General features: G+C 39.3%; 1 protein-coding gene across 2 annotated transcripts; it reads left to right on the forward strand.

Annotated features, from left to right (window-relative positions):
* Positions 1 to 2,645: 2,645 nt before the first annotated feature.
* DEPDC1B (DEP domain containing 1B) lies at positions 2,646 to 21,977 on the forward strand. Of its 2 annotated transcripts, XM_061480120.1 has the most exons (11): positions 2,646 to 2,796; positions 3,417 to 3,682; positions 7,808 to 7,943; positions 10,182 to 10,309; positions 11,845 to 11,975; positions 13,841 to 13,888; positions 14,310 to 14,450; positions 18,129 to 18,295; positions 19,736 to 19,912; positions 20,554 to 20,736; positions 20,987 to 21,977. In XM_061480120.1, the coding sequence occupies exons 1-11, from the start codon at positions 2,749 to 2,751 to the stop codon at positions 21,146 to 21,148; spliced, it is 1,587 nt and encodes a 528-aa protein (XP_061336104.1). In that variant the 5' UTR covers positions 2,646 to 2,748; the 3' UTR covers positions 21,149 to 21,977. The 2 variants fall into 2 exon arrangements, with proteins under 2 accessions (XP_061336104.1, XP_061336105.1); XM_061480121.1 differs by lacking the exon at positions 13,841 to 13,888.
* Positions 21,978 to 27,496: the final 5,519 nt, after the last annotated feature.

Consider the following 27,496-nt stretch of genomic DNA (forward strand, 5'->3'; position numbering starts at 1 on the left):
AGGGGCCGTACATGTTTTCAATGGCAAATGCCATAATTGACTCAAAGTCTCAAAGCCTACCACCCTCCAGCCTGTGTATATGCCTGTGGCTTCCAAAGTAGGGAGTGATCTTAGGATGGAGACCTATTGCTGTTTTTTAAAGCAGCCTGAAAGGATTTTCCTGATGTATTTTTAAAGCTTGAAAGCTGCTTTTTTAAATATAATTTGTTAACTCTGTACTAATGACGAAAGTGGGACAGTTTGGTTCCTTTAGGCCTTGAGCCTGTGGGTTCAAACATACTTGGGAAATGCAGGGCTTTCAACTGAAACGCTGTAATAGCTGCTCTGCACTGTAACATGGATGATGCTCCACTGCTCGTTCTGGGGGTGTGGTGGGTTGACCCTGGCTGGGTGCCAGCTGCCCACCAAAGCCACTTTATCACTCCCTCAGCTGGACAGGGGGAGAAATATAATGAAAGGCTTATGGATGGAGACAAGGAAGGGAGAGATGGGGAGATCACTCAGCAGGTAACCGTCATGGGCAAAATAGGCTTGACCTGGGGAAATCAGTTGGATTTGAGTGGTAATAAATTCGAATAATGAGAAATAAAACCAAATCTTAAAATACCTTTCCTCACCTCTCCCTTCTTCCTGGACTTCACTTTACTCCCAATTTGTTCTACCTCCTCTCCCCGACAGTAGGAGGATGAGGAATGGGACTGTGATCAGTTCATCACACAGGAGAGGGCTCCTCACACTCTTCCCCTGCTCCACTGTGGGGTTCATCCCACAGGGATCAGTCCTCCATGAAATTGCCAGTCCTTCCCACAGGCTCCAGCTCTTCATAAACTGCTCCAGCGTGGGTCCCCTCCATGAGTGCTGTCCTTCAGGAGCAGAGTGCTCCATTGTGGGTCCCTTCCCATAGGGTGCAGCCCTTCAGGAGCAGACTGCTCCAGTGTGGGTCCCTTCCATGGGGTCACAATTCCAGTGTGGGCTCCTCTATCCAGGGGGCCACAGCTCCCGCCAGGAGCCTGCTCTAGCACAGGCTTCCCACAGGGTTGCAGCCTCCTTTGGCCATCCCTCTATCCTGGCATAGGGTCCCCATGGTGCAGGTGGAGATCTGCTCCTCCATGGGCTGCAGGGGCACAGCTGCCTCACCATGGGCTGCACCACGGTGCTGCAGAGGAATCTCTGCTCTGGCACTGGAGCACCTCCGCACCTCCTCCCCTCAAGATCTTGCCAGGCAAACCGAATACAAGAGGGAAGCAGGCATTTCTTCTTATTCTTACAGATGATTCCTCCCACGCTGCCAGGGGAAGTCCTAATTCTGGTCTCTGATTTTACAGTTTTCCACCCCTCTTCCACCCCTCATTGCTACAGGGAGGAGTGCATCCTGCAGCTGGGTGTGGGGGGCCGGATGTGCTGTTTGGGACCTAGGTCTGTAACTGATTGCTCAGGATCACTGGGGCTTAAGTAGAAGCTGAAAGTAAACACAGTCAAAAGTAAGGATCTCTGCGCATGGGCAGGTGCTGAACAGAAAAGAGCCAGGAAAAGCTGCTGAGTCCAGCAGTTGTACAATTAGCCAACTGCCTCCGAAGGCAATTGTCTGAGATTAAGAATAATCAGGAGCAGAAACTGGAGATGCTGATCATTCTGTGGGCTGTCAGCAAGTGCCATTTCAGATTCCTACTGCGTAATTTCTTGCACGCTGGTTTAGTTTTCTGTGAGTTATGAAGCATTTAGAGAAAGAGAGTTGTTTCATTGAGTTGCATGGATGCATTGTTTCAGGGAGCTGTGTGGATGTATCCTAAAAGGTTGCATGTAGTGTAACTATGTAACTGTGCTAGTATATCAATACAGAATGGTACTGCACTCCCCTCTGATGTTAGTAAACACACAATGTTGCAGTCGGTGAGAATAGCAGTCTTGATGTGGATAGTCACATTTTTTCCCCTATCTAACAGTTGTGCACCTTGCATGCAGAATCGTGATATACATTTGAGTATGCTAGAAAGAGGGGTGCAACAGTCAGCAGAATCGTTAATGTTATAGTGAACGTTAATGACAGTGAGGGGAAGTGGTTTGAAATATTGTATGCCCTGGATTTGGTGGAGGAGAAACACTGCTCTTGCTAGCTACTCCTCTCTTAATAAATTGAGTCCTGTAAATTGGGGTGGTTTTCTTTCTTTTATTTGTGTTCCAAATTAACGAAAAGTCTGTATTCTCTGTGTCCAGGTGGCAATTCACCAGGAAGTATTTCGCTGTCGTGGTTTGACTGCTTTCCAAACCCAAGCCCCTGTTCCGAGCCACTTACCGGCCGAGGAAGTGCAAACAACAGAGGGCAGTTAATGTTCGTTTAACATGCAACATCCCTCCTGGGAAGCCAAAGAGACCTAAGCAGACGCATTGCCCCGCAGGGGCCGCTCCCGCCCCGTCTGGCCGACGGGAGCCGTGTTTCTTCCCGGTCCCACCCCTGGCGCTGCTTGCGGTCCCCCAGCCGCGGAGCGGGGGCGGGCTGCTGGCGGGAGGCTGCGGCGGGCAGAGCCCTGGGGACGGTAGCGGGCACAGGGGGCGGGCCTGATCCCGGCGAAGGCGCGGCCCGGGACGAGCGGGTCCCCGCCCCACCGATAACGGGTAGTGCGGGCGCGTCACGTGCCGCAGTCGCCATCCAATAGGTGAGGGCGGCGTCTCTCGGGCGCGGATTCAAACGGTGGGCGCTGTGCGCGCGGCTGTCTGTTTCCGTGGAGACGGCGAGGCCCGGCCGCGTCCATGGAGCCGCAGCTCGTCGGCCCCGGGCCCTACCGCGCCACCCGCCTGGTGAGTGCTCCCCGTCCCCGGTGTGGCCTGTTGTGCAGCATTATCTCGTCCTTGTGGGCCTCCATGCCCGACGGTGGCTCTCTAGAGCCTTCTGGGTACGGGTCCGCTGCCTTGATGCAGTCTGGCCGCCTGGGCCTGGACCGCTGGCTGGGTCTCTGAGGGCTCAGCGCCGCAAGCCTTAGCAGGCCCTGGGCCTGTCCCGGGTAGCCAAGGCCTATTTCGGGTGGCCGGGACTCGGCGGGGTAGTTCCCAGCCGCCCTCCGGGTGCTGGTACTCCTCACGCGGTGTCTGTATGGGGTGTCTGTGGAGCGGCCGCAGCACCCGGCAGAAGGGAGCGTTAGTCCGGCTTTTTGTCAAGTTAAAAGCCGCAGGGACGTTAAAGCTGTACCTGCACAGCCATAGGCAGCATGGGGCTCTAACATCTCTCAGTTTTCTCAATCTGGTGTTTGCTCTCAGGTCTCACTCTTTAAATCACAGCTTTAGGTTTCAGTGTGCTTGTAAATGCAGATGATAAAAAATTTTGTGTAGTTCTGCTTTCATATCTGGTTGTATCCCCACCTTGCTTTGCACGACTCAGTGCTTCTAGAATAGCTGTAACGGTTTGCTTTGTTCTTTTTTAGTGGAATGAGATAATAGAACATTTTCGTGCTGGGATGCCTTTACGGAAACATCGGTGTCGCTTCAAAAGCTACGAGCATTGCTTCAAAGCCTCGGAGGCAGTGGACTGTTTACATGAACTGCTTGGCTCTAATCAAAATTTTGGCCCAGAAGTGACTCGCAATCAAACGGTTAAACTGCTTAAAAAATTCCTGAAAAATCACGTTATTGAGGATATTAAAGGAAGATGGGGCAAAGAGGACTTTCAAGATGATGGCCATTTATATAGGTAAAACTGTATATGGTGTCTGAAAAACTTAAGTAATTGCTCATTGGTGTAACAAATGTTTTTGTAGAATACTTTTGTAAAGGGGTTAATGTGTCCGTCCCACCCCCCTTAAAGACTTTATTTTTGTTGTGGGTTCCCCCTCCCCCCTTTTTTTATTTTCCTCCTCCTTTGTTTCTAGATATTTCTGAAAGGCACTTTTATTCAATTGCATTCCATGAATGCTAACAAGTTTTTGCAGATTTTATGATGTAATGAGTTCTGTTTGCTGTTGGCAGACATCAGGTTTGTCAGTGTTGGAAGAATGCATATCAAGAATATATGTATGAGAATGAGGATGCCATTGAGCATTCAATTCCTCTTGTTCTCCCTCTCCCCAGCCCCTTGGCTATTTTGAGTGCCTTTCTACTCCTGAGAGAAGGGCCTTCAGAAACTAAAAGTCATTCATGATGTAAGCTTTTTCAGTGCTCTTTGAGTTGTAGATTGAAAATGTCTTGAAAGATGCAAAGTTTAATTGGTTATTTTACCCTTTTATGGATTTTTTTAATAAGTTTTTTTTAATATTGTCTCTGCAGAAAGGTAGATCTGAATTTCCAGTTGGTGTGGATGAAATCATCTTTTCATTTTGCTTTATGAACTTGAATAGTTTCTTTTGCAGAGAGTGCCTAAGCTTTTCTGCTCCCTAGTCTGTACACCTGTGCTGTATGTGCATATGTTCGTTACTCTCCTAGTATTATTTAATTATAGAATAGTTAGGGTTGGAAAGAACCTTAAGATCATCTAGTTCCAACCCCCCTGCCATGGGTAGGGACACCTCCCACTAAACCATCTCACCCAAGGCTCTGTCCAACCCGGACTTGAACACTGCTGGGGATGGAGCGTTCACAACCTCCCTGGGCAACCCATTCCAGTGCCTCACCACCCTAACAGGAAAGAATTTCTTCCTTATATCCAATCTAAACTTCCTCTGTTTAAGTTTTAACCCATTACCCCTTGTTCTATCACTACAGTCCCTAATGAAGAGTCCCTCCCCACCATCCTTATAGGCCCCTTTCAGATACTGGAAGGCTGCTATGAGGTCTCAACGCAGCCTTCTCCTCCAGGCTGAACAGTCCCAGCTTTCTCAGCCTGTCTTCATACGGGAGGTGCTCCAGTCCCCTGATCATCCTTGTGGCCCTCCTCTGGACTTGTTCCAACAGTTCCATGTCCTTTTTATGTTGAAGACACCAGAACTGTACACACTAAGTAACTTGAAATACTTTAAAAGATGCAATTCTTTTACTTTGTCATAAACAAATTTGGGTCAAGATTCTTTTTCATGAAAGACCTGTGATTTATTTTAACCTTGTTCCACTGCAGTTCAGTTGATTTACAGTCAAATTGGGTTGGATTTCTGTTAAATTCCAGTAACAAATTAGCACTGATTCATGCTGCATGATATCTTTCAATAAAAGTGGTAGCTGGTTTTTAGTCTACCTTATGAAGAAAACGGCACTGAGTGCTAGGGCTTCCCTGCCAAATAAATTAAATATTTAAATCAGATTTAATGGAAGAAGTTTTAAATAATTTGTGGGGAATAAAAATGAATGTTCTTTCCAAGCTTAGCTCCATAAAAAGAAATTCCAAGTAATAGTCAAGGAAAATGTTAAATTTTAGAATTTGGAAATCAAATTTGAAGGATCTAGTGTACCAGAGGATTTGTATCTGAAGATATTATGAGCAGCTCACCTGAGAAAGTCTGTTGCTAAGTATCTCAAAACAAGATATGGTTCTGCAGTCTGTGAACTGAACATGACCAAGAGCTGGAAAAGGAGGAAGTGTCATGTATGCTTGTCCTGTTCTTAAATTCTTCTCTGGCTATCTGCTTATGGCTGCTATAGAAGGGCAAAATATTGTGGTGGTTTACCTACTCATGGACTAGTTTTTACTTGTCTAAGTAGAGTTAGAAAAGCAGTTAGATACTGGTACAGCACTTGGTCATAGGTGTGGTGTTGGTTTGGTATATTCCTAGCTCAGCCCTGCTTTGTCTGTTCTTAGGATAGCTCTCTACCTGCACACATTTTTTTCACTGGTGCCATAGGTATTAAGTCCTTTGCCTCTTTTCTTTCTGGGCATTCACTCTGTTGAACGATTAAATGTGGGATTTGGTAACCACTGGTATTATGCTATATTTATTTGTCTGCGTTTGTTGTGTTTGTGGTTTTTTTTTTGTCTCTTGAATTAGCATTGTGGCACATTCAAATTATTTTGCTATTTTCTCCTTTGTATTTTCAGCCATGACTTTCCTGAGCTCCAGGCTGTGGAAGTTGGTTGGGTGAAATATTTTGGTGTTTTTTTTTCTTTTATTAGTACTTTGTAATTATTATTTTTATTAGTGCTTTGCCTACTTATCTGCTGTTGGACAACAGAGCTTTTTTGTTGTATCTGTCTTAATGATGCTCTTTATTCACCTCCCATTCAATGAAGTTACTAACAATTTTTTTTTTTAATTAAAACTGCCTATTTTTCATGCATCTTGAAGTGAAGCTAGCTTTTTCCCCACTCAGCTTGGTGTATAAATAAACAGCATGCTAGTCATGGTTTTGGTGTCTGTCTTTAAGTATTATTAGAGCATGCTTTTCTCGTGTTTATGGAGCTAAACATCGGTTTTCCAGCCCGCCTTATTCAAGTATTTAATGTCCTTGCAGCTCCCTCTTGTGGACTTCCCTAATGTTATGCTGTAAATACGGTTTTCATCATGTTGGTATGGATAGCAGTACCAGTTGCTTTTAATTCCACTGGCAGTGCTTTCTCTGGAAACCTTCGTATGCTTTATATCTTTTCTATAAACTACTGTGTTAATTTACTGTAACTGTACACTGTGGAACACGGCTGTCATTCATTAGCTTCCCATGTGAATGTAGTTTTCTGCTCTTGCTCATTGAGTGTTGAAAAGAAATGTTCCCAACTGTTGATCTGTTTGATAGTATTGGGCAAGTATTAAATATGAAGGTGAGAACTACTGTGGCTTCAAAAATTTGCAAACACTGTGTATTCTGGCTTACGGGCTCAGCATAGTCTACAATAATAAAAGAGAAGTTACAATTTCAGAAGCTGTTGGGCTTTAAATTTTTTGGAATTGCATTATATCTGTGATTCTGTGATTCTATTATATACACACATACTATAAAGTGGCAAACAAGTTCTAGTTGCATGGTCACAGACATAACTATTTTATATTCAAGAGTGAGGTGGAAGCATTTTCTTGAAGCATCAGGGATCTCATCATCTCGGGGATATCAGAGTGCAGATAAATAAGATCTGATCTGGGCCAGTTTGCTGATGCCACCAAACTGATTTGTCTTTTTGATGTGCTGCCATTAATTATCTTATACGTGCTCTGACCTAGGTTTAGCAGTAATTTAATTCTGGTCAAGCTGGAGATGTGACTGAGCTGAATGTGACCTGGGATAGTTTGTTTTCCTTGTTTTCTGCAAGGGCTACCTTAGGGTTTATTTCTGCTGATTTCTTCAAGACACTTTTTGAAATGCCTTAAAAATTGAATGAGTTTCCTGCATAGTCAGCTGGGAAAAGACTTCAGAAAAAAACTGCTGGATATGGTCTTCACATAGGAACCATGTAAACACAGAAGAACATGGTAATATGGACAAAACCTTGTGTGGACATGTGTGTATGCTAATTAAGTCTTTTAAAAGTTATGTGACTTAGATAGCTTTGCTTTAAGAGATGATGCATGCTAGCAGTTCACTTGACATGCAGAAAATCTACCCACAGCTTTTTCAGCAGAGTCAGTGTTTTCTGGTGAAGACCTGAGTTAGTTTGCTATGCATAGGCAGCTGCTGCTATTTGGGATGCACTGTGATATCAGACATTCACCCATGGTTCAGCTGTGTCATGGGAGGTGCAAAGAACCTAAACTGTTCTGGAGCAGCAGATGGAGACCAAACAAGACACTTTGAGTTGTTTTATGTGTCACTCAAACCTGTCTTCAGGCAATTAGGTTGCACTGTGAATGTCCAAGGCATTTTTTTTGTATTTTTTGCATGTGAAGGCTTACTACAGTTTTGCTTTGGCAAATATGGAATAGGGTGGAGTTCAGAGACATTAAAAAATATTCTCTAATTGTAGATTTCCTCCTTCCTCACCACTGAAGTCATATCCAAAGAAACCTTCGTGTGGAAATCAAGTAATTAAATTTCCAGACTGGAATGAAGCAAAGGCTGGTGTTTCTCAAGACCACATCCTAGTGAAAACAGTTGCAATGGTAAGATATCCAGTTTTTATTTCCCCAGACATAAGCATATTTGGAAAGCAGAACTAATGATTTCTTTGTTGTTGCACATAATACTTAGCTATAAAATTAAATGCAACATACTTTTATTCTAAACTTATGTGAAGTAAAGTTGTTAATGATTTGCTGGGGATGCTGGCTTTCAGTGTTCTTTCTGCTACAGATTATGTCCTGAGCATCTGAAGTTCAGCATGGCTGTATTTGCCAGAATGCTTTCATTCCAGCTTGTTCAAATTCGGGTATGGCATTTGTTACACTACAAGAAAAATACTGTCGTTTATGCTGTAACTCTTATTCAGATACTGTGTAGCAGAATATATACAGTATTACTTCCTTCTTAGCTGTTAGGAGAATTCCTTTTTGATAAAGGAATATGCTGTAGCTAAGGAGAAGTTATCCTGGTTTCATTGTTGCCCTTTCAGCTTGGAGAATCATCCTGCCCCATTTTTATGTGGATTGATCCAGCTTTTGCAAAGTTGTTGAAACGACTGTTTCTTTTATTAGTAAACAAAACTTGTATCAACTCTCACCACAGGGCATCTTTAAAGCCTAGGCTTCTGGAGTTGTGTATATTCAGAACAGTCCCTCCAGTGTTACCTTGTATGTGAGTGTTCTCAAATTTTGTGAATTCTTGGGACTTCATTGATAATTTTGGCCTTTTCCTTAATGCTTCTCAATGCAGGACACTAGCCTTCGATTTCTTGGTGATTGATAGTTTGTTTGGAAAAATAGCTCCTACCGTTTTGCTGGATATCTAGAGGTCCTGAATGTGAATGGTTATTCCATATTTGTAAATCAACTACGTATGTGTAGATCCAGTGCACCTTTCATTTACAGCACTTTTCTGAAGAGGAAAAAGCATTAAGGTCCTTAGAATTTCAGCAGTAGGTAGAAGATTTAAGACGGAAGAAAGAAAAAAGTCAAGAGGGTAGAGTATGTTAGTTACTGAGCAAGTATCTGCTGCAGTTTTATCATGTTGCAGCCTCCAACTGTCTGCTCAAAATGTCCGTCCAAGCTTCCTGGCATGGTAAGAATTAGCAATATACAACAGCATACATTCTGGCATAGCTCAAAGTTTCTTTTATTATCAGTTTTAGCTAATACAGTGGACTGTAAATTGGTGTAACTGAGACAAAAAAAAAAAAGATCTTCTATTACTGGCTTTTTTACAGAAAGGTGTAACTTCCTCTGGAATGGTGAAGTAGACAGGTAGCTGCAAGTGGTGGCACTTTAAATTGCTCCAGCATCTGTCAGGCCACATACTGGCTCTGTGTGGCTTGATGGCATTCTGTGTAATGAATTACTGATGCGGAAGACCAGGTTGTAATTTCAGAGGGTGCTATTTGTTCCAAACTAGCTGTAGTCCACTGTTGTGGAATTACAGATGATTAGTGCTTGGAATAATTAAGCGCATTACTGGAGTGCATTTTGTGGGTTGGTTGAGGTTACAAGGAATACTGTTGGTGGGGGACTGCTCTGTGATGTAAATCAAAAAACTGTGAATGACTAGGAGTTTTGCCTAAAAAAGTGCACCACTGACACAAACTGTATTTTATGTTCACCTCTTGACATATTGATGGCAATCTTCAAGCACTGAGCTTGGATGTGAAGTTTGAGTACAGGATAGTAGTCTCTTGCATTCTATGCTTTGCTATATTCTGTTATAATGTTGGACTAGGTCTAAAGAGTGTCTTCCGCTGTAGCTATTTGGTTTTACTTTCTTCATGTAGAGAACCTGTTAACAAACTAATGTTTAGTTATGATCAGTATACACTGAGCAGGGAGAAATATCAGTCTTAGATATCTCATCTAATAATTCTCCAACAATTTTTCTGTGAGCAGATGTTTAATCTTAGAATGGTAGTTGAAAGCAAGTGACTTGAACTGATTTTAACGGAAAGGATCTGAACACAGGGCTAGAGGCCATTGACTCCTGAGCTTTAATGGCTATTCTGACTCACATAACTTACCCAAGCTGAAAAATTATGTAAATGATAAAAGATTCTGCATGCCTGTGAAACTTGAACACTCACTTGCATCCTGGGGAATATATTGGAGTTTAGGAGTATTTAGAATACTTCTAATAAGGAGCATGCTGTACCATAAACATACAATTTAAACTGTTATATACTATATATATATAATATACAGTTACACTGTTCAGTACTTGAAAAGTCACCAGTTAATGAAGATTGTCTTTTCTGATTTCAGAATTCTGAGATGTGGTATAAGAGACATAGTATAGCTATAGGGGAAGTACCAGCCTGCAAGCTTGTGTTCCGCAGAGAGCTAACACAAGCAAATATAGAAGAGATATGGAAATCTCAGACTTTGTCACAGTGAGTATGTTTGTGAGCCGTTTGCTGTTAAAGTAAAACTGTGTAGTAAGTAGTAGTCTTGTCTGTCTTCACTGATAATGTTCACTTTTCATTGCTGCAATTAAAGCCATAATGGCTGGACTAACTATATGCTTATTATTTGACTAACGAGTTGAGCAAATAAAGCTTGCAAAGAAACTTTACTGTGCTTAATAGTTTTTTTGACTTTTTTTCTGTTGTGTTACACAAGTCCTTTTGTTATGTAGGCTTTGTCTTTATTAATCACTTTTCTCCGCAGTCTTCCTCTTTTTCTTGTTGCTATGAAATAAAAGCACATCTGTAGAAGTGCAATACCATGAAACCTTTCAACAACAAATAAAATACTTTTTATGAGATAAGAAATGGAGTCGCTAATTGGGTGCTGAAGGCTTTAGGATTCAGATATTCTCTGCTATTTCCAAAAGGAATATCTATACAAAGTTAAAGACATTGCTTTAGAACATTTATTCAGGAGAAAAAATAATATACATGGAATCATACCCTACCTTCTGTGAGACAGACCCAGCAGGCAGACAGCACATGTGATCTGCAGGATTTCCTATCCTCTCCACAGTGACTGAAGGGATAGGGGGCAATGGTGACAAATTCCTGCCCAACACAGCAGGCATGTCACCTCTGTGACTACCCCACTTTTCCCAATGCCCTTGTATAATAAGTATGAGGCTCTGCATATGTGGAACTGAACAATTATGAGGATGATGGTTCATCCTGATTGGAGGTATTACCAAGGTTAAGTTGTCCTACACCCTGCATCAAAATTATTTGCATAAAGGAAAAAAAAGACTGTCAGCCAAAAGGACCAAGTGGGTCATGGGGTACATTAAGCACAGCACAGCCACATGATTGAGGGAGGTAACTGATCCACCCTACACTGCATGGGTGTGGCCCCACTTCTACTCCTATGTGTGGTTTTGGAGCTCTTCATGAATCTGTTAAGTGTGTTTCCAGATGAAGCACACTTTTAACAGTTTCCTGTTAAATAGTGAAAGGCCTTGAGGGCTGGACTTGGAGCTGCTGTGGTAACTTGGTTTGTTCAGCTTGGAGAAGAGAAGGCTGAGGGGTTCCATCATCGCAGCCTCGATTTTTCTCAAGGGAGGAAATGGAGCTCAAGGTGCTGATCTCTCTCTGATGACAAAGGAGTGGAATAAAGTTGTGTCAATGGAAGTTCACATTGGACCTTGGAAACCGGTTCTTCACTGAAAGGGTGGTTGGTCACTGAAGAGGCTCCCCAGGGAAGTGGTGGCAACACCAAGCCTGTCAAAGTTCAAGGAGTGTCTGGATGATGCTGTTGGTCATGTTATTTAGTGTTAGCTAGTTCTGTGAGGAGCAGCAAGCTAGTCTCAATGATCCTTATGGGTCACTTCTGAGTTGCAATGTTCTATAAGTCTATGAAATGGAGAGGTCTCAATTTCAGAATCCTATCTATCTTGAAATTACATGTTTGCTTTTTTTCAGATTACATGATGTATGAACTGTGTGTTTATGTGTTTCTGCAGATTACAAAAGGTCTTGGGTTTGGATTCCCTGAATGAAGTGTTAGACATAAAAATTGTGAACTCAAAGCATATACTCCAAAATGCGTACAATGTCAATAAGCAAGGCATTGTCATTTTAGAAGACAAATCAAGTGAGTATTTTAGAAGTTTTCATTTAACTTTTTAATAGTATAGCTTACTAGTATATAAAAAGTATTTGTTCTAATCTATAGTAACAGGTAACATCTTTCTACTTGTGCGATGAAATCTATACTACAGTTTTTACAAAGTATGCCGTTGTTGTACTCTGACAACCCAATAGTCAGAATTGGTGTTTATTACATATTTACTCTCTTAAACATATTGCTGCTTCAGCAGGGTTGAAAGACTAAAGTAAAAAAGCAGCAACTTTTCCTTTATAAAGAAAAGGATACTACTCACTTCAAGTTGGCTTTGTCAGCCCAGGCCTTAACTGCCTGAACTGGACTATTTACATAAAGAAAATGTGTATAAAAATTGAGAAAAAAATCAGAATGTATGCTGAGAAATATGTAAAATTTGGTTTGATTTTCAGTTAATGAGTTTTGAAACCAGTGCTGAGATTAAAAATTCTTCGCACATCAGGGAGAAAGTAAAGCATCTTTGCTGCTGTGATGCTTTGGGCTGATGCCAGCCTTATGAAGTTTAACCATGACAAGTGCAAGGTCTTACACCTGGGTCAGAACAATCCCAGGCACAGCTACAGGTTGGGCAGAGAAGAGATTCAGAGCAGCCCTGCAGAGAAGGACTTGGGGGTGTTTGTCAAAGAGAAACTGAATGTGAGCCGGCTTCAGCATATACTCGCAGCCCAGAAAACCACCTGTATCCTGGGCTGCATCAAAAGGAGAGTGACCAGCAGGTCGAAGGAGGTGATCCTGCCCCTCTACTCTGCTCTTGTGAGACCTCACTTGGAGTATTGTGTGCAGTTCTGGTGTCTTCAACATAAAAAGGACATGGAACTGTTGGAACAAGTCCAGAGGAGGGCCATGAGGATGATCAGGGGACTGGAGCACCTCCCATATGAAGATAGGCTGAGGAAGCTGGGGCTGTTCAGCCTGGAGAAGAGAAGGCTGCATTGAGACCTCATAGTAGCCTTCCAGTATCTGAAGGGGGCCTATAGGGATGCTGGCAAGGGACTATTGATTAGGGACTGTAGTGATAGGACAAGGGGTAATGGGTCCAAACTTAAACAGGGGAAGTTTAGATTGGATATAAGGAGGCAATTCTTTATAGTAAGGGTGGTGAGGCACTGGAATAGTTTGCCTAGGGAGGCTGTGAATGCTCCATCCCTGGTGGTGTTCAAGGCCAGGTTGGACAGAGCCTTGGGTGACATGGTGTAGTGTGAGGTGTCCCTGTCTATGTCAGGGGGTTGGAACTTGATGATCTGAAGGTCCTTTCCAACCCTACCTGTTCTATAATTCTATGATTTATCACTTACAATATTATTGTCACCATGTTTTCCGGAAGATTTGTAGAGTATTAAACTATGAGATTGTAACCTGTTTTGGTTTGTAAATGAACCCTTTTCCAGAGCATATACATATTCCTTTTAAAGACAATTGGAGCACCTCAGGACGTTAACCATCTCCTTGCAAAAATGATGAAACGGCATGTATGAGTGCTTTTCATCATTTTCAATGCAAAGTAAACATTTCACTGTAAGGCACTTTTGAAGGTGTAGCTTGAACTAGTTTGGCTGTTTATTGCAGGGGCAGGTTAAGTATTTGAGATACAATTAATTTTGCTGGTTGAATTGTAAGAGCTGTAGGCACAACTGGTTGATGATAGGGAGTACTGGAGGTACTCAAGTAAGATATAATTAAAGCTATATCCTGTATTAAGGTGTAGCCTGCCTTTGCAATCAGTTGCACTACCAGAGAGGGGGAACTTCTTAAAGAATTTCTGTTTCACTTTTATCTTTAAATTTTTCTCAGATTTTTTTGTCCTTTTAATTTCTGTCTGTTTCTCCTCAATGCAGAAGAACTACCTCACTGGATATTATCAGCAATGAAATGTCTAGCAAATTGTAAGTCCTTTTGGGGGGAGAGAGGGAACAAAGCCAACCCACCCTCATAGAAGACAGTTAAACTGTCTGCCTTACTGCTTTATCAAATCCTGTTTATATTCACAGTTGATATTTTTTCAGATTGTTGCCTAAAAGCTGGAAAAGGTCAACCAGCATATATTCTACTAATGCAGTTTATTTCAATGGAATATATAGAGGTTTAACTGTTCCTATTTTAACTTTATCTATTTCCATTGGACCTACTGGAAATTGGTCAATTCAATAGCTGAATACATTATTCATTTTTATGTTGAATAATGAGTCTAAGTTGTTGGGTTTTTTCTACTTGATGTTGCATTTTAAATGGCAGGAATAGAAAATGGTGATCTGTTTGATGGCTGCAAATTCAATTTGTTTGTTGTTTCCCCCCCCTCCTTTCTAGGGCCCAGCTGCTCAGACTTGAAGCAGCCTACATACTCAGGCTTTGAAAGAGATGTCTTCAAAACTATAGTGGACTACTTTGGCCAGATGAAAGAACCTCTTCTCACATTTAATTTTTTTGATGTTTTTGTTAGTGTGTTAGGTAAGTAGTTTAAGATATAAACTATTCATTTAAATTCATCATATCCAGATGTATCACAACTCATTTCTTTAGGACCTGTCCTGTCCATTCTACATGGTGAACAGTTTAATATTAAAATTTATTACAGATCACAAGTCTTCCATTGCTTGTCTTCATGATTTTTAAAGGCCTCTGTTCATTGCTTAGTGCTGCCACACCTATCAGATGAATTTTAACAGTTTGGTTTTTTTTAAATGCCTAAGCATTTTAGAAACTCACAGGAGCTTTTATAAATTGCTTGACTGATGTCTACATTTAAAAAAAATTAGGGCTGTAAGGACTTTTTTTTAACTATGGCAATATGATATCTGAAGGAAATGGAAATACTTTACTGCTTAAACTTACAGTAGACATTAGTGCTTACAGAAACAATAGTCTCGGTATTAGCTAACTTTAAGGGTTCATGCTATATCAGATTCAGCTATACTGCAGCTAAAGATGGCCTACCGAAAGACAGTAAATGTGAAAGTATTTTATTTTTTATGGTTACATTTCAGAATAGAACAACTGGGTTGAAAAGTAAGCATGCTTTGTAGCATGTCACTTTTCTGAGCTGCTTTAATGGGGAACACCACTGCTTTTAACAAACTGTTGAGTTGAAAAAGGGCTTCTGGAATTTAGTATTTTTATACGTTATTAGTTGATGATCTTGCTTCAAACTGAATGCAGTTCCTTTTCTTCTGACTTCTTTTTCTTCCACAATAGATACTCTTGATAATATCTCCTAAGAATTCTTGCTGTCAATTCATACCCCCTTTCTGTTTGCTTTTCCATTGTATTTTACATCTTTCAGGTTTTAAGAGTTTCATTTCACAGTATTTCACAGATGTAAACATGAGGAGAAAGAATTCATGCCAATGTTTATGTGGAAATGAAAGCAAACCATGCACTATTTCAAAAAGTAAAAAAAAATGTTTCTCAAAAAATGAGGCACTAGTATGGAATACTTCCTTACTAACAAAAATAGATTTACACAAAAAAAAAAAAAACATGGGATGCAGACTTTCAAGAATTACTTTGTATTGAATCTTCATGTTTATTCAGTTTACTGTGAAGTACTGGTAATATATATTTGAAAATGTCATGTTTCTCAGGTATCTTTTCCACTTTTTTTTTTAATTCAAGAATATGCTAACTATCTAACTGGTGGACAGATTTCAAGAAGACAATTCATCATACCTGTTCTAAAACCTAACTCATCTTTTTGTACCCCAAACTACTTAGAACCAATTGTAGGAAAATAAAAAAGTAAATATAAGGCAGAGATGTCTGATCTGTAGTTTTGGTAGCAAGGTCTTCTCACACTTGTGAGATTTGAGGTATGATTCTTGAGTGCTGGAGGGAAAGAGGAGAAGACTGGGGAGGGTGGGGGTGGGTGGGTGATGTCAGCTGCGAGAAAAAGGGCAGGAATTTTGTTCTGTGCAATAAGTAATTAAGTCTTAACAGTAGAGGCTAATGTACAAACAACTATGAATTTGCAGGTGAATGTAGAGGAAGAAGTAGCTGACCCATCCCTGAAAGTGTTTAAGGCCAGGCTGGATGGGGCTTTGAACACCCTGGTCTAGTGGAAGGTGTCTATGGCCATTACAGGAGGGTTGGAACCAGATGATCTTTAAGGTCCTTTCCAACCCAAAGCATTCTATGATTCTATGCGTGTTCCATAGAATACTATTTTATAGTAAGTGACAATGCTAGTACTGATGCCAGCAGTGAAGCAGTAATTCCTTAGTCGTACATTTAGAAAATATGTCTATGGTTTCATTTTTGCGCCTTTTTTTTTTAATGGAGTATGGCTTTCTAAATTGGTAGTAATTCTTAAGATAAAGAATTTTATAAACCAGAATTTCAATCTTTGAGTTTTAAACTTTTCATATTGCTACCCTCAGGGAATTACAACTTTCCCACACGGCTCCTTTTTTCAGTGGATAAACTTTGTTTAGTGGAGGGCTTCAGTAAATAGCAAAGAAAGTGTTATTAGATTGTATTTTTAGTCATTTGGTGCAGCCGTGATGTGATATGCACATGTCTAAAAGTTCCATCTTAAAACCTGAGAAATGTTTGCAGAAATGACAGGTTATTTGTGTAAACATATTAAGATGCCTCACTTGCTTCTGTTGTCAAATGAAGACTGTCTAGAGCACTTCCCTTCCAAGAGGCTGGCTGAAATTAGTTTTCAAGAATAGCTAAAAAAATAGGACTAAGGTGTCAGTAATCATCAAATATTTCACTAACTTGGTAAGATTAAACTTGCTTTTTGCACAGGTTATAGTGATTCTTTATGAACAACTCTTATTAATTATTTATTCTCAGGGCATCTTGGGGAGGAATAGCCCCATGCACCAGTGTATGCTGGGGCTGACTCTTAAAAGCAGCTTTACTGAGAAGGACTTTGCATTCCTGGTGGGCACTAAAGTGACAATAAGCAAGCAATGTGTCCTTTTGGCAAAGAATACCGTCAACATGCTTAGCTACCTTGAGAGCATTGGGAGCAAGTTGAGGGAGTTTATCTCGCCCCTATTCAGTGAGTGCAGTGGAGGACCACCAAAGCTATCAAAGCCTTAGAGAACCTATCATGTGGGGAGAAGCTGAGAGCAGTGACTGTTTAACCTGGAGAAGAGAAGGCACAGAAGCTCAGGGAGGATCTTATTAATGTGTATAAAAGACACTATAAAAGATGTGGGGAGAACAAAGAGAGCCAGACTTCTATGGATGATATTCAATAATAGAACAATTGACAATTCAAAACCTGATTGAACATAATCCTGGGCATCTTGCTGTAGGTAACCCTGCTTTGAGCAGAGAAATCTAGATAATCTCCAGAGATCTCTTCCAACCTCTATAATCTTATGTGGGAAAAATAAAATGTATCTGTCATTTTCCTTGTTCTTTTTTTTTAAGAGAAGTTGCTGTTAGACTTCACTCGTGGATATTTTGGTCCTGACTTCTGCTTTGTTTTGATACTAGTGCTATTTAGGTAAATGTGTAGTAGATGCTTCCTTCAATGAGCCTTAGAAGCCCAAAAGTGGATGACATTTTGGTGGTGAGACTTCTTTATAGGTACCTAAACTACTATCAGAGACTACTGTGCCTGCCCAGTCTTCAAATATCAATGCCATGCTCACAATCTGCATTTTCTCAAGAGTTTCTAGTTACAACTGGCCATAGATTTAACTTCTATAGGCGTGAATGACACGTCAGTGTTGCCGCAGTTGTCACTAGTACATAAGCACGTTTTATTTAGGTTCTCCGATTGTTGCCTCAGACTGAACTTTTTTTATGTGCTTGATACATCTGTGCATACATCTCAGATGTGTTTAAAGCTAAGGGCTATAAACAAACAAAGGATGGACAAAACCATTGTAGTTTTTCATGTCTACCACTATCTAGAGTTGTTGGTTATGGTTATTAATATCTCCTGATGCATCAGAATGAAATGTTGTGAATACTTAAATAAGGTGCCCAGTTCTACTAGTCCAGTTCTATGGGTGTTTTCCTAAACATGTTGGGGAGCGGAGTTATAAGGTAGTCTCAAATGAGTAGCAAAGGAATGTGGGAAGACAGATTTTAAAATGTTACATTAATTGTTATGGAAACGTAATTAAGAAATCTTGCTCAAACTTCTGATCTTGCATAAAACAGGTCTGCTGCAAAAACACAGCAAGGCCATAGAAGCTCTTCAGATATCTTGTCTGTTGCTGCCACCAGAAAATCGGAAAAGACTACAGCTGTTGGTGAGGATGATGGCAAGAATTAGCTTAAACAAGGATTTACCACCTCTTTCTGAATCAGTGAGGACCAGAACCTTGGTACGTATAGTGTGTAAGGCAAAAGGTCTACGCAAGGCTTTTGGAGTAGCACAGATAAAAGATTCTCTGCATTTGCTGTGCAAAATATAATTTGCTTGTTTGAAGAATAGTTCGTCTATTCTAGTTTAAATTCTAGAAAGCTACTCTGAATTTGAATAAATTGGGATTTCTTGGTCAGTTTTGAATAAATGAATTTGCTCAGAATTTGGAGACTTCCATATCTTTCAAAATTAAATTGCCACAGGTTTCCCTTTTGAGTAGAAAAGAAAAAATACAGTAGATAAGGCTTCTGGTGTTCTTCATCACTGCAGAGAGTGTGAGAGAGAAACAGACTGCCTGTTTCGGTCATAGTTAGAAATATGCAGCTGAATGCTTTGGTTACTTGGTTTTAGCCATTTGAAAAACATTCCTACCAGTTTATTTCAGTATTTTTCATCACTTCAACTACAGATTTTGACAAAGCCCTCAGGAGTTAATACTCTTTCTGTAGGACTTCTTGTAGAGTTACCACTGATGTTTGCAACAGCATGTTATTACAAAGTTATTAGGCAAAACTTAGCAATTTTGACTGTCTAAGAACATGTATTTATTTTGGCTAAAGTCTTTTGTAAGAAGGGCTGCAGAAAGCTAAGCTGTAAAGCCACTCCAATAAAAATACTATAGTAGCATGCATAAATGTAAATCTGTTCTACAGGAATTGCATTTTTAATTAACCATGAATAGTATTTGATTAAAAAAAGATAATTTTTTTGACTGCCAAGGTTAAAATTTAATTAACTGTAAATGATCTTTGAAAGTAATTATGTTTATCTAAATGTTATTTTTGGAAGTGAATGCTTTACAGTCCAAGTATTTTGTACTAAGTTTTAATTCAGCAGTGTAGTCTATGGTATATGACAGTCTTGATTGCTTTCTGTGTTTTTATTGTTAGAATCTACTGGAGCACATTCAGAAAAGTCTTGTAACTGAATATTTGGGCATGAGACTACATGAATTGATCTAGACCTGAAATTTGTTTCGATTTCAAAATAACTATAATTTTTTCACCTCTGGTGCTTATCTTTTGTCAAATTCCTTTGTTATTTTTAAAATCTCTGAATTGTTTGTGCCCTGTTTAACTGGAAAAGACACAAAGTGGCCATTTGATGAAATCTTTAGAATAAAACTTAATTCAGTCATAAGTCTAAAGTCAGGGTTAGATTATGTATATGACACAAGAGACATCTTCAGTCCACCCAGATAACAATACTTTTTACTCTCCCCACCTTGAATTGAAGTTTTTTGGAAGTATCTGAAGTATTGTGCTGTCAAAAGCTCTTTTTCTAAAACATCAGTTTTTAAATACAGCCTGATTCCCCATTACCAAACAGAAAAATATACAGTAATGTTGCAATTTAATTTTATGTTGTTTTTTTTCTTTTTATTTTTCTTTCCCCTCAGATGGTTCAGGCATTTTCCCATTGTATTCTCTGCTCAAAGGATGAAATGGACTTGGATGAACTGCTTGCTGCTAAACTAGTATCTTTTCTCATGGACAATTATCAAGAGATCTTAAGTGTTCCCACCACCTTAAAATCTTCTATAGAGGAGCATGTTCTTAATCTCCAGAGAGTCCAAGTAGATGTCTAACAAAAAAAGCCTCTTATGCCTCTGTTTCTAGATTAAATCTATCCTTTCTGCTCTGAAGTTTGACAGTTCTTAAAGACTTTTTTTGTGTCTGTTAGATTATGAACAGTTTATTAATTTTGACTGCTATATTAAAACATAAGTATGTATTTAAGTGTAAATTGCAGACTTTGAATACTTTAGATCAAGAACTCTTAAATATGTTTTCTGTAGGTCAGCATTATCTTTTCTATGGAATGGGCAAGCTATGGTTGTGGTAGTGAAAAAAACTGTGGATGGTTAATAAGTGTTTCCATTAATGTTCTGATTTTCTTTTAGAGCCATCCTTACTTGCTCAGCTGTTTAATATAATTTTTCCTGATACTATACTTTCTTTTGTTCAAAGCTTCTTTTCAGTTCTTTCTTATTTAATTGCTACTGAAAAACTGATTTTTTTTACTTTTTCCAAGAGTTAAAAAGGCTCAATCTGTGTCATCATTTGACTTACTAAAACTCAACTAGTGCAAGAGATAGGAGGTACAATTTAAGGTCTTTATTCCATATCTTTTCTAATTAATGACTTCAGGTGATTAAGCCAGTTTTAAAAATCTATTGTGGAAAACATAGCTGCTCTTTTTTCTATCTTTCTTCAGATAAAATATGCTGGAGCTGATACTGATGCAACATTTCCTCAATCATTTTGCCACCAAATCAGTACAGATGAATTTGAATATCAAAAAGCAACTGGCTCTCAAGAACCACTGGCAGCTTTATTGGAAGAAATTGCAATGAATAAAGAAATATCTGTGAAAGATAAGAAGAAGAAGCTTAAGCAAGTAAATAAAAATTCCTTCACAGTCTTTAATTCTAATTTCAAAGTTTTATCAAGTTTCAGACATGTAGACCTTCAGAGAAATACTGAGATTTAAAATCATAGATACACTTGGGGATGTCAAACTTTTTAATTGTTTGGAATAATGGTACTGTGATCCATCAAGCCATATTAGAAAAGATCACCTAATTTTCTATATATAGAGGTATAGAAGTTTGAGTAAATTCTTCATTTAACTCGATGTACTTTTCCAGTTTCAGAAATCTTACCCTGAAGTGTATAGAGTACGATTTCCCACGCCTGAAACTGAAGCGGTGCTATTTCCAGAAAAAACTAAACAGAAGCCACCAATACTGAGGTGGGCCTTAAAAAAGCCCTTTCAACCATTTCACCGAACCAGAAGTTTTCGGATGTAAAAGGTTTGAAACAGATCAATAGATTGAGTCAGAGCGTATATCAATGGATCTTATGCCAAAGGAGCCTGAGAACCATGTAGTTACTGAAAAAAAACATTGGGGATACTTTTGAGATGGTAGAAATGGTCGAAAGAAGAGGAAAGTATTGAGGTGGTAGAAATGTGAACCTTTGGAGTACTTTTGTAAATAATTTTTTTAAAATGTCAGTTATTTAAAAAAAAACAAAAATTCAAGGGGATTAATCTACGGTCATGATAAGGTCTAAATGTACTTGTGTAATGTGTTGTTGGCAACTAATAAACAGCCTCCTTTGTTTTGTTTCCCCTGAAAATTAGTTTCTTGCACAGACTAGCCTCTGTTCACATGTAACTTGAGGAATTAATTTGCTTGAGTAAGTATGAAACACTGGATTTTGTTTTGTTGTACACCTTAGTGTTCTTTACAGTTTTTCAAAATAAAAATCTTACATAAAAACTCATTCCTAATTTTTGATTCATATGCTTCATTACAGCTTGAGCCAATCACTATTAAAATTCCATTCACTTCTGAAGTGCTGACCTACCCTTTAAAACCCTGTCTTTTCCCATGTGCTTCTAATAAATATTGTCATATGAAATTGCATGCTTGACAATACAACAGATTTTATTGAAAAAATCTGAAGCCTTGGATTTTTTTTCTGGAAATGGAGTTTAAATATTGAATTGAGTTTGAAGCACACGTGCCTTTATTAATTTTGTTTTGCATTATGAAATCCACTGTACCTATAATTTGACTGTGCATCTCATGTGATTGCCAGCACTTTTGAACTCTTAAAGCATTATCATTTTCCTGTATTTTCTTAGAGTGGTGATTTCATGTTATCCATTACAGACTTAAAGAGCAGCATTTCATACCTTATTGAGTGTCAAAGTAGTCTATGCAGGAGAGCAGACAGCTGACATCTCAACAAATTTCTATCTCACATTTTAGGAGGCAACATGGTGGTGACTATCCTGTAATGCAATATTGACAGTATTTTCACTTTGCTAAACTTCCAACCAGTCAATAAGCTTTAAGATGTACGCTACATCTTTTTCTTAAGTGAAATTGGCACAAAAGGGGTACACTTTCAAATAATAAGGAAATATTAATTCTAAAGTAGTCTGAGGCCACCTCTTGCTTTTTGTACTATGTCTTCAAGGGTGACCTTTAGATGTTTCCTAGTATTCTGTGTATGCTTTGACTATGACTAGACTACTCCTATATGGTAATTTGGCTACAGCACTAATCCATGAAGTACAATAATGAGTAAGGCTAGCTGGAAAGCAAGTATTGTGTAAAAGCGGAAACTTAAACATCAGTTCCTAAATTTCAGAGAAGTAGGAGTTAATCTATTTGCCACCAGAAACAATCTCGCTGCCTGCCAATAAGCCTTCTAATGTCATGTTGAATTTTTCCCCATTGCTACTTTTTGAAAAGGTATAGCCTTCCTTGAGCCTATTTTAAACAACAATTACAGTTTGCCCATTAGTTTCCATGAGAAGTTGAAAATGGAAGATGAAGATGGAAGGAATGACATCCAGAGGGACCTTGACATGCTTGTGATGCTTGGGGCTGATGCCAACCTTATGAAGCTTAACCATGACAAATGCAAGGCTCTACACTTGTGTGGGAGCAATCCCAGGCACAGCTACAGGTTGGGCAAAGAAGAGATTCAGAGCAGCCCTGTGGAGAAGGACTTGGGGGTGTTGGTCGATGAGAAACTGAACATGAGCCAGATTCAGCGTGTGCTCGCTGCCCAGAAAACCAACCGTATCCTGGGCTGCATCAAAAGGAACGTGACCAGCAGGTCAAAGGAGGTGATCCTGCCCCTCTACTCCGCTCTCATGGGGCCTCACTTGGAGTATTGTGTACAGTTCTGGTGTCCTCAAAAAGGACATGGAACTGTTGGAACAAGTCCATAGGAGGGCCACGAGAATGATCAGGGGACTGGAGCACCTCCCATATGAAGATAGGCTGAAAAAGCTGGGGCTGTTCAGCCTGGAGAAGAGAAGGCTGCTTTGAGACCTCATAGCAGCCTTCCAGTATCTGAAGAGGGCCTATAAGGAGGCTGGGGAGGGACTCTTCGTTAGGGACTGTAGTGATAGGACAAGGGGTAATGGGTTAAAACTTAAACAGGGGAAGTTTAGATGGATATAAGGAGGAAGTTCTTTACTGTAAGGGTGGTGAGGCACTGGAATGGGTTGTCCAGGGAAGTTGTGAATGCTCCATCCCTGGCAGTGCTCAAGTCCAGATTGGACAGAGCCTTGGGTGACATGGTGTAGTGTGAGGTGTCCCTGTCTATGTTGGGTGGGCTGGAACTAGATGATCTTAAGGTCCTTTCCAACCCTAACTGTTCTATAAGTCTATGTCATGTTTCTATGGACCAACTGTACTTTTCTTTCAAAGAATTATTTCCTTGACTATGTTTAAAGTAAGTAAAGACAAGAAAGTCCATTTGCTTACAATTCCCCAGCCCATGAAAAATACCACCACAAAATGCCTTCTAAAACCTTGATGGGGCTGTAGGGAGAGTTCATAATTTCACAGACTGAATTTTAGCTGTTGCCCTATCTTGGAAGACACTTAGGAAAGCTTATTTTGTAAGAGGACACATGTGACTATGACCACTGCTTACAGCTCTTCCTAGTCTCAGAACTGAACCAACTGCAAATACGCAAGACTCATGATTTGAGCACAAAAGTGCCTATTCATTTCAGTCTGTGGATTTGAAAAAGAAACCTTGAAAACTAATTCAGAGAAGAATATGGACTTTATGAAGTACCTTAGAAAATAAACAGGCTCTGTATCCATGAAGTATAGTCAATAGAGTTTTAATATTAACTTTCTTAGGAATTCAGCCTGTGGTGTCCTAATGTTGTCAAGACTGAACAGCATAGGCTTTATTTGATCTATTTCCCTTGACCTGTGAGGACCATAAGCCAAATGTTCTTTTGCTTAAGCTGGTGGCTATTTTCTAAAGAGGATCACTAAATGGACTGCTAGCTGGTGTTCTTTTTAAAGCATGTCAGACCAATGTTTGACATCTACAGAGGAGCTTCTGCAATACCCATCTGTAAGCTCATATGTAAGTGGGACCTATTTCTTCCTGAATTTGGACAATACTGTTTAACTCCTTAGTACTGAAACTTCTAGTGTAATGTTGCTAGCTGTCATGGTACTGTTAGGCTTTTTGGGCAAGGACTTTCACTATAAGCTTCTATTTTGTGGGGGTGTTTGGTTTTGAATATTTTTTTTTGTTTGGGGGTTTCTTTCGCTTTGTTCTTTGTTATGCCTCTAGTAGAGCAATCTCTATTTTTCCTTACCATGTAGCCTACCTTGTTTATAACATCTCTCCTGACCAATTGTTTCCTAGTGACACATCTGTCACAACTTTGCACCAGCATTTCCTGAAAGAGGGAAGAACAGTATTTGTTTTCCTTTCTTGAGAAGGGAGCTTAACATACATCTTTCTTGCTAATTGTCACATTGGTTTCTCTCCTTACATGATGGTTTGCTCCATTTCCTAAACTAACAGTCATCTGGTAAACCTTTCAGTTCACGTCTCTCTTTCTGCTCTAGACCTCTGATGTTATTTTAGTAGTAGCTTCTGTTATTAGTTGTTAACACAGAAAAATCACTTAATTACTCATATGTTGTATGAAGTCATCACCTAATTTACCGGTATTGAGATATCAGTTGTTTACACTTGTAACTAGAGAACAATTGATAACTGATGTTATTTTCTAAAACTGTTTCAGATGTTATTTCACTTCATATTGGAGAAGCTTATGCAAAATCTGTGTGCTCTCCTCTCATTCCAATAAGTGGAAACAAAAACTAAAGTGAAGACTGTAGTATGCTAACATACCACACTTTTAAAGTTATTGGTGTGATATGCCAGAGCTTTTTTCCCCTTTTTCCTAAAAAAGTTCTACATTGTAAGTGCATCTTTTTTTCACTGAGTCCGTTCTTACTCAGATTACTTGTTTTATCTCTTAACCACAATTTTAAAAACACTGCCTCAGAACTGATGATTCTAGTTATTGTAGTTCTAAGTAAGCTCATGCTTCTTAGATTTTACTCCACAAACTCATAGATACCATTTTCTAGGTATGTAAGTGCGCTTGAACTAATGTTATCAACTTGGAATAACTGATATACTTTATTCCACGTCATGCATTAATATTACTATTTTCATCAGTTCAGTGGCCTTGAGACAGAAGTGTGAGGTGACAAGCTTTTCAGGAAAACAAAGCCTGTAAAATTTAGATTAGAATTTATACAAGCTTTTAGCACTGTTTTTAATTATCTGCACTATGGTATTTGTTTATCAACATCTCTTCCTGTGCTGAATGTCAATTCTGTTGCTTCCTTCTCCCCCCTCTTCTCCCAAACTCAGATTATAGTATAGTTATGCATCCAGGACACTATTTATCTTCTCTTTCTAGATGAATCATTTTTGGGAAGTATTTCATTCTACTGTCTGTAAAAGGAGTTGAAAAAAATTACAAAGTACAAACATATAAAATTAGGTGAAGTAAGTCCTTAATGAGTTTCTGTCTGGGTGCCTAACTTCCATTTAATTTTAACAAGATACTTCAATAACATAAAGGAGATGCTCAAGTCTGTTTTAAAAAGGAAGCTGATACATGTTCATGAATACTTTTCTAAAAGTAATTGAAAGAGGCAGGGTATTAAAACAGTATTGAGTAAGGGACAGTAATATTCAATTTCATCGCTTTTTTGGAATAGGTATCTAAAGCTGCCTGAAAAAAAATCTCTTGCTTGTCCTAACAAAAGCAGAAAAATAACAGACAGAACTGTGCCAAATACATTGTTGTTCAAGAGAATAATTAAGAATAATAGAAATAGATAATTGCAAACGTGTCTAATGGCAAATATGGGCAAAACAGTAGAAAAACTGATAGAGAATTTTACTGGAAAAACCTAAAGCACAGTAATAGAGCTAAAGATATGTCAATGTACTCTTAATTCTTATTAGAGAGAGCATGGCAAGCTTGCTTTTGTTATTGATGGAGGTAAACAGACAACAGACTTTGCTCCTATTTGTTTTTTTATGGATTCCTTGGAGGTACTGATGGAGCCATGGATATGGCTGAAATTTGTGTCTACAATAGGCTTTTTATAGCATTTCTTTTAATAGCATCTGAAAATAGTATTCTTGGATGATGTCAGTAAGTGGTTAGGAACTGCTAAATGTTAAATGTAGGCACAAGGGAATCATGATGGAGATACTCTTTATGTTTTTTTTTCAGGAAAGCAGTATTAGATTTTTCTAACAGACAGTTTTTTCCTTAAGGATGTGAAAAAAAATACAAAAATAACTTTTGGCATCATTAGGTAATATTATTAGTGTTTTCAGATGTCAGTAATAACAGAAGCATTAATATGGAGCAGTGCAGGTTGAAAATTGTTTCAAACATGCTCACTTCAAAGTTATACGTCTGAGAACAATTTATGTAGGTCATGGAAAAAAAAAAAAAAGAGGAGGAAAGACTCTGTTCTGGAAAACTACAGCTCTGTAAAAGGAGTCTCCCACAGTGAACAAGGCTTCCTGACATTAGGCAAAGGGCTAATGTAGTTCTTGAAGGTCTAAATTGGAGGTTGTTACATAAAATCAGCTGACTCATCTTGTGTGACATCAAGGCTGACTGACACTGAAACATTGCAGGTTTTGCAGCTTTTATAAAACTGTAGATGATGCAAGGAGAGTATTTGGAATTATTGCCTTAAACTGGGAGTTTGCATTACTTCAGTCTTTCTCATTTATGGGAAACAAGAACAGGAGGTCACTTGGTTATCTTGAAGTACTTACACTGGTAAGCAGTAAAGACTTGAGTTAAGAAGGGAGTAATACTCAGTGGGTGGAAGATGGAGCTGGGTATGTTGGGCTTTTTTTATGTTGAGTTACTGAATGATAGGAATGTGGTGAATTTTTACTTTTCCTGGTATCTTCAGAGCAAGAACTCTGGTAGATATTTACTGAAACCCAAGTCATTGAGCTCAGAGCAGGGCGAGCAGAGAGGAAGTATAATGACTGTATAATGTGTTGAGTGGATGATTGGACAAAATCTCAGGACTCCACGTGACTTCACATGGTCTGGATTTTCACATGTGAGTCACACACTTTGTTGAAGTCATTAGCTTCAGTCAGCAATGTGATATTGAGGAGGTGATGTGAAACAGCCGATTTGCCATTCCTCTTGATTTTTGAGGCAATTAAAGAAAACAGCATTTGTTACTTCTGTTCTTCAGCCAAACCTCAGTAAATATAGCAAAAAGAGGTCATCTTTTGAATTTCCAGGA

This window comes from Pezoporus flaviventris, unplaced genomic scaffold (genome assembly GCF_033815535.1).
Source record: "Pezoporus flaviventris isolate CSIRO_AGI_PZ_B2104156 unplaced genomic scaffold, CSIRO_AGI_Pfla_v1 ptg000172l, whole genome shotgun sequence".
NCBI classification, from domain to species: Eukaryota; Metazoa; Chordata; class Aves; order Psittaciformes; family Psittacidae; genus Pezoporus; species Pezoporus flaviventris.